The sequence below is a fragment of the Liolophura sinensis genome, chromosome 2 (genome assembly GCF_032854445.1).
Source record: "Liolophura sinensis isolate JHLJ2023 chromosome 2, CUHK_Ljap_v2, whole genome shotgun sequence".
In the NCBI taxonomy this organism is placed as follows: Eukaryota; Metazoa; Mollusca; class Polyplacophora; order Chitonida; family Chitonidae; genus Liolophura; species Liolophura sinensis.
In genome coordinates this window covers 2,247,157-2,260,186 of record NC_088296.1, presented here as the reverse complement: position 1 = coordinate 2,260,186, position 13,030 = coordinate 2,247,157, and the positions used below count along the sequence as shown (strand labels likewise).

Below are 13,030 nucleotides of genomic sequence, written 5' to 3'. Positions count from 1 at the left end.
CTTCGACCTAGTTATAGGTTACACATGTGCAATTCGGGAAATTGGGTCCAAGATTTGCCTCCGAACTGAAGTTGGAGGACTGATAGGATAAAACTGACACAGAGGCACTTAAATTGTGCATACACTACAAATTTCTGCCGTGCTACTTTGAATCTGACATGTCTAAATAAAATACATCTGAATTTTATTTGTTTTGGATAGAACTGAAAATTTTTCTCCCGGTGTTATTACCCACCTCTCTAGATGTTACCAAGGTAAGAAAATGTTATGACCTCATTTTCACCACTGCAGATAAAAAAAATTTGAGAATGTTGTAGAAAAAAGTGCAAGCTGGATGTGGAAGTACAGAATGCTACCAGGTGAAAGTTAGGGTATAGATATTTTTCACGTTGAAGATTTACCACATAATTATTAAGGAAAACCAATGCTCTCGCCTAACCTAAAAGGGTAAGGGATATTTCTCTCATTTAGTTTTTTCTTCGGAACTAAAGTTACATAACACAACAAGAATTACTACACCTATCATGTTGACAATATGTATTGTCATGTATAAACTGTGGCCCGTTTTGCTCAGTGACACTCCTGATTATGCTGATTTACAAGTCTCCATTACTAAAAATAAAACTACCCAGCCATTATCTACATGTATTTTGTCTGGAAGAAAACTGACACTGATGTTCAGGACAAGTGAAACAGACTGTGTATAACTACACCAAGATGTAAGCTTGTGACAGATCACTGACCACTTTGCAGAACAAGCTATACATACTAAATTAGCCACACTGCTCACATTAACTAAAACATCAATACACAAACTGGTCAGTTTGTTTAAAAAAAATAACCTAATTAAAGTCAATTTCAACAAATTACAATATGATGGAAAAGATGTAATGAATAATTACCCGATGGTCAGGAAGTGCTTATCATATCACAGAGAACTGGAGGCAAAGTTACCAGACGAGCAGACACAGATCCAAACCTGACATAAAACCCAACCGATGGCACGAGAGGCTCTGTGACGACAACACCACTGTCAGTGTACATTACCTGGTTGTTGTCACAGTCCAGGACTGTCAGTGTGTGTTTATCACAGTCCAGGTACACACCCAGGTGATGAGGTCGTGTGTAACGTCTGTACTGTAGATAGTCTGGTTTGATCTCACCACCACTGGGACTATAATACTCGACCTTATCACCACTGTACACCATCCCAATGTACCAGGAGTTACGGCCAGGGTCTGTCTCCTCACTCACGCCACAGCTCTCCTGTATCACTCCTACACGACAGTTACAGCCATGTGAACAGGTGATGTGTATCTCCCAGTAGTACCTGCCCGTCTGGTAACGCCCGTCTGTCACAGCTCTCCTCCACATCCCCCAGGACAAGCCCTCACCCTTTACCACACAGCCGCAGTCAGTGATTCTCAGCTCACTGTCGTCTGTCTCTGTGAATCTCAGCGTCGGCTCTGCAAAAACACAACAGAAGCAGCATAAACAACAGCAAACCATAAACACACGCTGTAAGACTGAGGTGTAAATACCTGTACACATACCGTGGTTTTACTTGCTCAACACAATCTCTTGAAATAAAATGACATATATTTCTGACACGAATGTAATTTATACACAGATCTTTGTCCTTTTTAGCCAGTGTAAAAAAGTTGAGCTTCGACTTGGATCCATCACTAAATGACGGGTACAACAAAGACAAAGTACTGGGTTAAAATACAGACTTTTAGCACTCTAATTTATTTGAAACGTATCACCTACAACAAGAACAATACCTTCCTCTATCCGACACTTGATTTTAGTTGACAGTTATGGCACATTTGAAGACACAATTCACTGCGAAGCTGCAGTGGGCCTGTTGTCATTCGTGGAGTATCATGCTACCGGAGCTGTTTGCCCAGTAAGGGAGATAACTCGCCGCACATATCTTGCCAAGTGACTTTGTTTGCCACAATACCCCAAAGTCCAGAAATCCATCAGAATTATTAGTAGTAAAGAAGTCCTAGATTCAAATTTCGTCAGTAGATTTTTTAAAAAGAGAGTTAAATGTTTAAATATTAAAAACAAACTTCTATAAAGTGAGGAAATACATGTAGATAAACAATTACTAATACATAGGCGACAATACCGCGAATCTCTACCCTTTAATATTAATAATAAAACAGACATCAGAGTTATTTTATTTTCCATTTGAAATATGTGTTTAAATACATTTAAATCTAGCAAATTATGGCGAGATTTTACTTAGATACCTGTTTCATTATTAATTATGAGAGTTGACATAGGCTATATTTTGTTATCAGTTATAGATTAAACATCACAGGTCAAACACTGAGGAATAAGCCACAATGTGTTATCTGTTCTGTCCTCACAGTATACCTGCTGATTTGTACACATGGGGTAATTATCACTCAGGGTGGAACACATTATCTGTTCTGTCCTCACAGTACACTTGCTGACTTGTACATGAGGTAAATATCACTCAGGGTGGAACATATTATCTGTTCTGTCCTCACAGTACACCTGCTGATTTGTACATGAGGTAAATATCACTCAGGGTGGAACATATTATCTGTTCTGTCCTCACAGTACACCTGCTGACTTGTACATGAGGTAAATATCACTCAGGGTGGAACATATTATCTGTTCTGTCCTCACAGTACACCTGCTGACTTGTACACATCAGGTAAATATCACTCAGGGTGGAACATATTATCTGCTCTGTCCTCACAGTAAACCTGCTGACTTGTACACATCAGGTAAATATCACTCAGGGTGGAACATATTATCTGTTCTGTCCTCACAGTACACCTGCTGATTTGTACATGAGGTAAATATCACTCAGGGTGGAACATATTATCTGTTCTGTCCTCACAGTACAACCTGCTGACTTGTACACATCAGGTAAATATCACTCTCTCACTCAGGCACTCAGGGGTAAAATACTTTCTCTGTTCTGTCCTAACAGTACACCTGCTGCGATAAATATCACTCAGACATTCAAAAGTAAAATATGTTCTGTCCTAACAGTACCTCTGCTGCTTTGTACACATCAGGTAAATTTCACTGACAGTCAGGGGTAAAATATGTTATCTGTTCTGTCCTAACTGTACAACTGCTGATTTGTACACATCAGGTAAATTTCACTAACACTCAGGGGTAAAATATGTTATCTGTTCTGTCCTTACTGTACAACTGCTGATTTGTACACATCAGGTAAATTTCACTAACACTCAGGGGTAAAATATGTTATCTGTTCTGTCCTAACTGTACAACTGCTGATTTGTACACATCAGGTAAATTTCACTAACACTCAGGGGTAAAGTATGTTATCTGTTCTGTTCTCACAGTACACATGCTGCTTTGTACACATCAGGTAAATTTCCCTAACACTCAGGGGTAAAATATGTTATCTGTTCTGTCATAACAGTACAACTGCTGCTTTGTACACATCAGGTAAATTTCACTAACACTCAGGGGTAAAATATGTTATCTGTTCTGTCATAACAGTACACCTGCTGATTTGTACACATCAGGTAAATTTCACTAACACTCAGGGGTAAAATATGTTATCTGTTCTGTCCTAACAGTACACCTGCTGATTTGTACACATCAGGTAAATTTCACTAACACTCAGGGGTAAAATATGTTATCTGTTCTGTCCTAACAGTACACCTGCTGATTTGTACACATCAGGTAAATTTCACTGACACTCAGGGGTAAAATATGTTATCTGTTCTGTCCTAACAGTACACCTGCTGATTTGTACACATCAGGTAAATATCACTCTGGCACCCAGGGGTAAAATATGTCATATGTTTTGTCCCAACAGTACACCTGCTGATTTTTACACATCAGGTAACTATCTCTCTGACACACAAGGGTAAAACATGTTATCTGTCTGTCCTAACAGTACACCTGCTGCTTTGTACACATCAGGCAAATATCATTCAGACACCCAGGGTAAAATATGCTATCTGTTCTGTTCTAACACTACACCTACATACACACCAGTCGTGATCTAGCATTACACCTGCTGATTTGTACACATACGGTAAACATCGAGGGACACCGAGAGGTACACTACTATCAGTCCTATACATCAAAAAAGATCACCGAGACACTAAAGAATACATACACACCAGTCTTGATCTAACATTACACCTGCTGATTTGTACACATACTGTAAATACCAGGTAGACATTACCATTTGCCGTGCTTCAACTGTACAACTGCTGATATATAACTCTGCAATGAACTTCCCTTTGCTATTTTTAGTTTAAAACCATACTCCTGTATACACGACATTTTTATTTATTTTTTAGGAAACAATGCAGTATACAGCTTACATTGGTATTAAATTTACTAGGATGGCTTAATGAATGCTTCTTGACTTCAGAGCCCAATGTACCCTTTACAAGAACCATACACTGTTTTACGTTACACATTAGATTGTATCCTCTGATCACACCCAACTATAGTCTGTGTCTTTAGGGCACACCTTACTGTGTACCTGACATTAGTTTTTTCTCCTCTGTACACACACAATTGCATACCTCACATTAGCCTGTGTCTTTTGTGCACACACTAGTGTACACCTCACATTAGTTTGTGTCTTCTGGGCACTCTCTACTGTATACCTCACAGTAGTCTGCCTCTGCTGGGAACACCCTACGGTATACCTCACTTCAGTCTGTGTCTTTTGTGCACACACTGCTGTATACCTCACATTATTTTGTCTCTTCTGTGCACATCCTACTGTGTCCACTGGGCACACCCTGCTGTATGCATGAATTTAGTTTGTGTCTTTTGTGCACTCCTTACTGTATACATCAAATTAGTCTGTGCCTTCTGTGCCCACCCTACTGTATACCTCACATTAGGCTGTACCATTTTGCCCACCCTACTGTATGCCTCACATCAGTTTGTATCTTCTTTTAGCACCCTATTGCATGCCTTACATTGGCTTGTATCTGTTTTGCTCACCTTAGTGCATGCCTCAAAATTAGTTTGTATCTTTGTGTACACCTTGCATTACTTTGTGTCTTTTGGCCACACCTACTGTCAACCTGGCATCAGTTTGTGTTTTGTTTACACTCTAGCGTACACCTCATACTATTTGTGCTTTTTGTAAACTCTTTTCACTTTCTTTTCTCTTGGAATACTGTTCATTTTCTTGGTGCACCCAGGAGATTTCGGTTTGTTTCCTTAACACAGTCTATCGTGTGTTTTGCACACACATGTCAATGCGCCTGCTCCATTTTATGTTTGTGTTTTTGATGAACATACTAATGAAACCCTACAGTCGTTTATGAACACACCCGGTTGTATATCATTTATACATACAGGAACCTACTTGTAACACCTGGGCGTGACATGTGTCCACTGACTGTTGCTTCTAAGTCCTGACTTTCTTGCGCTGTCTCTTTGACTGTCAGGTGTCTGGGGACAACAAGGTCACGTTGTATAAAATCTAGAAGCTTCTGTTTGCTGACCTCATGTTTCTCCAGATCTGCTCTTATCTCATTCAGTTGGTCATCAATTCTGTGAGAAGAGGAGAGAAAACAAAGAGACACAGTCGTGTAGTAATCTTGCGTACCACACAGTTATGAGAATGCCATGATGTACTATTCTTAGCAGGTTAGATCTGATTTGTCTGGACAAACAGATGTACAGTACATATATTTTCCACTTGGGTCATGTTTTGGACAACTACAGGGCTGGTACTTAGTGTTACAGAAGCACCTTTGCTGACAATAGTCATGTGCATAGAGAGGCATAACACATTTATACATACGTTTTGGAGAAGCCCGTGGAACCCTGTCAACAAACAGAATTGAAAACACATATAAAATCATGTAAAGATGATAACCGAAACTGAGATGCTCTAGCCATACTTTCACCTCAACATGTAACAAGAACACAGTTGTAATTGAAATGTCTTATCTCTCCAAGTATATAGGCACCCTTGGCTATTACCTCAAACATTTAGACCATCCCCTGATCCATTACATAGTACACATCAGCTCACAATTCCGGTTAATAAATTCCATGGAGTTTCATACAATGCAATTTCCCCCCAAAGATCTGTTTACATACAAAACTTGTTTTTGAAAAACAACATACAATATATTTTGACATTACATATTACTTCTTTCTTGTTTTAATCAGACAGTGGTCCGGTTATGGGTAGAAAAGTGGACAGGGACTGGAGGGTACCACTGAGCAAAATAAAGCTGTTGAACTTAGGATCTACAACTTTAGTAGATCTGGCAGCATGAGATGAATTTGAACACGTGATCCCAGTTCCTAAGGCTGGTTGGGTCATGGGTAACATCTGGAGTTGAGGCAGCTGAACCAGTGTTAGAGAGTGTGCATGTTTGATTTACCTGTAAAAACTCGACGTCCATTGACGCCAACAAATCCTTGGAAGCCTGTACAATCCCCTCCATTTCTTGCGCCTGTAGCTGGAAATGTTTGAGTATGGCGCTACATTCCACACTCCACTGTGAATAGCGGGTTTTCATACCATCTAAAGAGTGCTGCCTCCAGGCTTGTAAGGCTTCCAAGGCTGCACAATAAGCTTTCTCTACCTCCTGAGTGTGAAGTTCCTGATTTTCCTGCCAAACAGAAAAATCATTTATTACCTCATCCAGACCTTTAGAACTGTGTTTAAGAAGTTATATATGTATGTGTAACAGGGTGAAATATAAGCGCCACACAACTGCGTCTACAATGTACCGCCGGGATAGAGGGGATTTCCCTTTAGTCCAGTGATGTACATGTAAGTGTCGACTCAAACCCCAAAGGTACGTGCTTCAATAGCAAAAACGATCGTGCCATCACAACTGATGCTCCGAACAAGGCGAGATGGTGAAGCCTTAGATGCTTCCCACGGAACCTCAGATACCTGGGGCTGGTTCAAACCCGAACGCCCCATCAGATGAAATGGTGTACGTATATATATTATGGATATTATTATGACAACGTACGATTGGCAATGATATATCAAATGGAGATGTCTGAGGTGGGCATATCGCGTGTGTGTCAATGAGAAGAAAGTCATAATAATATGATAGTCTGATTAGATAAACCAGAAATAGGTAAAATAGACTCGTCCTTCACGCAAATACGTCTCCGCATCAATCCGTGTATTCCCCTCTTTCAGTTCTTATAAAAAGTCATCAGTGTTCGGGTTTAACTTTTAAATTGCAATCTACATATATAATAGGTGACAGAAGACAGCTTTATCAAGACTAGATGATTGACAGCTGTATGTTACCTGGATTTGTGAATGATAGCAATACTCCACATAGTCAAAATGAGTCAACAGGGTATGCGGTACAACACAGGCTGAACATGTATCATGGAAAATACAAACCTGTATCTCCTTGTGCAGCCTCATAACTCCTGACAGTGATTCTCTAGTTTCTTGCAGCACTTTCTCTAGTTCACTAATCTTGTTCAAAATTGCAGGCTGTAATGGAAAAAATTTAAAAAAAAACGTTAAAAAATCTGCCTTTCAAATGCCCCATCACGCTGCAGGACAAAATGCCCCATTCTTCACCACAGATCATAAATTTGGGGTCAATATATAGTTCTAAATCAGGCCATATTTATTTTCATTATCGACTTATATACTAGAATGGTACATGATTTAGATAGCGATTTAAGTTATTCGCCTAGAACATTCCTTGCTTCTTTCTAACATCAATGAAAACTGTTTACTACTTCTCTTGGCATGATTCCAAAGTAATTTTGAACATACACAATTTCTTAGTTATTTCATGTTCATCGCTGTTTTGGGTATTGACCTTACGATTATTGACTCAGAACATCCATTTTGTTTGACAGTTGATACACGAATGTCTTTTTTGCATTACCTTGTCATTCTCAGCTGCTGATTTTATATCTAGCACAGCGTGTTTCGGATGGTCAACCACACACCCCAGACAGATCACCATCCTGCATGGTACACAGTACAAGATGAATGGCTGACCGTGTCCAGCACACGACGGCTGCTGGGTTGATTGGTGGTCCCAGCTGCCTTGACCCTGTGAACTTTTCTGGGAGAGGTACTCCAGGGAGGATATCAGTCGATGACGTTTTAGAGGCCCCTTCATTGGATGGTAATTTAGACATTCCTGACAGTAGAACACACCACAGTTGGTACAAAACTTGACAGCTTTAGCAGGATTTTCCTCCTCACACAGAGAACAATATGGGGCGTCATCCTCAACCTTTACAGCAGAGAACTTCTCCACAATTTCCGCCAGGTGAAAGTTGGGAGGCAGACCAGCCACACCTTCTCTCCCCAGACTGGTCGATGCCCGACACACAGGGCATGCTATCTGCTGATGAATGTCCTCACTGCCCGTGCTGTCAGAGGTCTCATCTGTCTGCACAGATTTAGACTTGTCAGCATACAAATGAATGCATTCCCTACAAAAACTGTGCTGACAGGGTAGTATTACCGGTTGCCGGTATGTTTCCATACATATCGAACATGTGAGAACATCATCCCGATTCTGCTTGCTTTCGGCCATTATGAGCTCGTTTTTGTTCCTGAAATGAGAATGGCAAATCGCTCATACTGCCACCTGTGAGGGTGTTCCTATTTACAAAAATATTAACGTTCAAGACAGCACACAGCCTCCATCTCTTTTCGTTTTCCAACAACATATTGGCTACAGTACTTTTGTTGCTATTCTCCAATTCTCGTTTAAGAAGCATTAAAATATCAATACAGGTATGAGGAGAGTATGCAAACCTCGCTTTCCTGAGAAGAAATCCATTCTGCTCAGTTAGAAATTTGGCGATTCTTCCTTTTATTCTGTGCGACCGACTTTTTTGACAAAGGTCTGGTCAATCCAATTTGGGCAGAGGTGTTTGATAGTGATGTTCGATAGATATATAGCTCCCGCCCATAATTAGCAGATTTGTGTGAAAAAACGAGATTGTCGCGATTTAAAAGTAGGTTTATAAACAACCAGTACGAAAACGCCTTCAGCAGCAATGTCGGCACTAAATATGACAATTTGGCCAAGCCTGTTGACTACAGTGGTTATGAAGGTAACATGACCCTATATACTGTGTGATAATTGGGTCAAACCTCTGGAATATCTCTATCTGCAGAAGTTTATATAATATATAATAGATATATTAAATACCACATTACTAATAGTGACGAGTAACATGAACAGTTCTTACTTGGATTAAAACGGTTATTAATTAAGGTCAAATTTAGTCTTCCAGCTGCCAGTGTTTTATTATGTTATTGTCTGGAAACACAGAAGTACAGGCTACCATTGAGCTGCTATACCCTGCGATCAACACTGATCAAACAAAATGTTTAAACCGCAAATTTTGACTTCGCTCCACCGTGTGAAGTACGTCCGATTAGATAGTTTTATGTCAGGGACAGTTTAAAGACAACCAAATAGCCTGGACTTGAGATATGTAACCTCAGGTTGACTGTAGAAGTAGGTCAGCGTTAATTCTGCCTGCACACAAAGAGCTCGAGCTAATGTATAAGCAGGCCTACGTGCAGTGTAGGGCAGTCCTGACTGAATCAGCTGGGTCAAGTTACACACCTCATGATTGGTGATAAATGGGCGAGGTTTTAATGTTTGAGTGAAAAGTTTATAATACATGTTGCGCTTCGGTTCTGTAACAATGAAAATCCTCTGTGTAATTCAGTACTTAATTTTAAGACTCCATTTACTTATACCCTGTAACACATTCCTTAGGTTTGAGCCCGTCTCGAAGTCGGGAGAAATGAGATCAAACCAGAGTGGGGTCATACCAATGACTTCAAAAATGGCATTTCTTGATGAGAATGGAATATGAGAATATGTATATACTAACTATGAGTTTTTCATTATTACAGATTTTATATTTGGAGCAGAGAGGCCAACGTTGTAAGTAAACAAACAGCGATCCATGCAGGCCGGTCGATCTGGCTATTTACATGTATGTAGGCCCAACCCCAGACAACACGTCACCGGCAACCAACGACCTTTAGCAAAACCCTACATAATGCTTTTCAAGGTCAAAGCTTCAGAAACATACATTAATAACGTACCATCGCCCTGTATATATAGTGAGAAGATCGAGATCATTAGACAGTACCTTGACCCCTTTTCAATCAGTCGTTTTTCTTGAGGAGAAAATATTCCGACTTAAAAACAGTGTCAGAGGTCCACACAGGCTAGGAGTAGAGTCCATACAGACACACCCCTCAGTCGTACGTCGACTTCGTGTCCATTTGAGGACGACCAGGCCAATTAAACACTGTCTGAGAGTCCGTCACATGATCGAATGAACGACAACACACTCGTCTGATAGAAACATTCCGATATAAACATAGATCTACCCCATCTTACCGGACTTACCTGTCGAAACAATTCCCACCGTGCTTCGCTACTCGATAAAACTGCGCAGATTGAAATAGAAAATACTTATTTCTGAGCAATACGCGTCATCTAAGCAGGGGAGGTAAATCCTTCAATATACTTATACACATTTATACTCTATTACATTCCCACAATGGTTAGCACAGTTCCCTTTTCAATTTACAAGTTAATGCCATATTTTAACAAAGATACCAATTTCCCAATAATTACCTCAGCATATGGGTTGAAGTCATTTATATTTGTAAGTACATTTGCCTTTTTAACTTTGCACAATAGACTGCCTTACGGAGACATCACTTATAGACATTATAGTAAGGCTGAATATAATGTGTGCAAATACTGATGTTTTACTCCGAACTCAACAATGTGCACATAATCTTAAAAATGCTGGCCTTCGCAATAGCCGTTATTTACAGAATAGTGTTTTAACCACAACGGATGGCCCACAGATCAACGGTCATAACAATTTAACTCTAACAATATTTATTTCTTAATTTATTTGAGTACCGTAAGCTGGGGTGAATTCGGACGATTTTTTTTTAGTCTTTTCTTTCTGTGCTTCAGAATATCTGATATAATAAGGACTTTTTCTTCTTATCAGTTTGCATTTAATATATGGGTTCAGCCAGCATTAGTACAAGTCTTAAATGTATAAGAGTCTGCGATTTTTTTTTGTTTGAAAGTTGTCCGAATTCCCCCCACAGGAGGTGGTGACTTCGGACATTTACTTTACATCAACACATAAACGAGATAAGCGAACCAAAGGGTTGGTTTCGGACTTTAATTAGGTTTTTAAAAAATACAAATTTTAACTTAAACATCTCAGGATGTTTGAAAAGTTATAAATGCACGTGTTTTGCTTAACAATGAAACAAATTTGAGAAACCGCAATCACGTTTACACCATTTGGGAGCATAATTTTACAGTTTGAAAACAAAAGCTTTGCAACACACAGTTCAAATACGGAACAGAACGTCTCTAGAATTCCTTTTGTTGACTATGGGATCCATTCACTGGCGTCAACCGCAAATTTGAGCAGACCTCTTCGCAGTGTTTGTGGTTGATTAAGTGCTCCAACTATTTGGTCGAAATTCACTAATGCACAGTCTTCTTCTTTGGGGTGAACAAATACATTTTTCTGCAGACCTTTTCTTCTAAGAAAAGAAACCTCAAGATCCCCATCTGAATAATACACGGTGTCGATCCTTCCGATGAACAGTTTCTTCACACGATCCCCAAGCCGCACTAATACCCACTGATCTACATGTAACTCCTTAATTGACTTCACGTTAACCACGCCAGTTAGTCCAGTCCTTCCACTGCCTCGCTGAGCATTTCCCGATGACGAGGTTCCCTGGACACCTTCTGTTTCTATATTATCGCAATGGCTGCTAACCCCTTCATCGGAATCTTCACCTTCTGTGCTCTCAGACGACGCTTCTGTAGATTCCTCTTCTTCTGAACTTGTTTCCTCGGAGTCACTAGTTTCACCGTTGTCATCATCATTGTGGGATAAATCCTCTGAAGAAACACTTTTTCCCGGCTCAACACGAAGACGCTTTGCTCGTTTCTTTGGCTGTTGACAATCTGCACCACGCATGTCTTTCAACAACGCTATTAATGCGCCATCCACTCCATGGCCTCCTGCTCCTTCAGGAGTTTTCTCGGTTTCCCTGGGAATCCTATCAAGAACAGGGGTTGGGTCGTGAGGGACAATGCCGAACTTTTTAAACCCAGATTTTACATTTTCGCTCTGAGTGGTAGATAATTTCTCTGAAAGTTCATGAAGTAGCCGTGGGAATACATCTTTTGGAATGGAAGTGCATCGTCGTCCTTCGCCGCTGATTTTCCACTTGTCCAATATTTGGCGCCAAAATATTTTCATTGGTCTAAAAAATGCCACATCCAAGGGCTGAGTAAGATGGGTTGAGTTTGGGGGAAGAAACACAAACGCTATGTCATGTTCTTGGCACTTTTCAATTACATACGGCGACAAATGGCTGCTAAGATTGTCACCAATCAATACTTTCCTGCCGTTCACGCGCGTCATGTAAGGAAGAATGACATTGGAAAACCAGTCTTCGAAGCAAACTTGGTCAAACCAACCACTTAGACTGCGATTGAAACGACATCGTTCCGGACCTCCAGTTGTCCAGGTGTCATAAAGATGCTTGGATCTGTATACAACGTAGTACGGGAGAACTGTACCGTCCGCCGCTGTAGCAATCATGAGAGAGGTAGCGGATTGTAGCCAGTAGTCGACCTTCGGCATAACTTCACCATATCGCCTGTATATATAGTGACAAGATCGACACAGTTAAACAGTATGAAGCGGAACAAAAATCAGTCGTTTTCCGTAATACTCAAATATCAACAGTTAGAGGCTGACATAGCTGATGTTAAAATCTATAAAAGGCCCACATCAAACATGTTGCAGTTCATACACGGTTCGAATGAGATGTCTGGTGGGAGCATACCTCATCAAAATGTGACCTCAAAATAATATATTAAAGTAAGTTAAAACTCCTGTCCGTGGAGGCAAAGCTCATCAGAATATGGCGTCAAAAATAACATATTAAAGTAAGTTAAAACTCCTGTCCGTGAAG

At 40.2% G+C, this 13,030-nt stretch overlaps 1 protein-coding gene across 1 annotated transcript; it reads right to left on the bottom strand.

The window, feature by feature from the left end:
* Positions 1–909: 909 nt before the first annotated feature.
* On the bottom strand, positions 910–12,696 carry LOC135462994 (uncharacterized). Its single transcript, XM_064740317.1, has 8 exons — positions 11,593–12,696; positions 10,404–10,444; positions 7,893–8,574; positions 7,292–7,486; positions 6,399–6,629; positions 5,807–5,829; positions 5,366–5,553; positions 910–1,466 (listed from the first exon to the last, which is right to left on the bottom strand). The coding sequence occupies exons 1-8, from the start codon at positions 12,694–12,696 to the stop codon at positions 910–912; spliced, it is 3,021 nt and encodes a 1,006-aa protein (XP_064596387.1).
* Between the last annotated feature and the right edge of the window lie 334 nt (positions 12,697–13,030).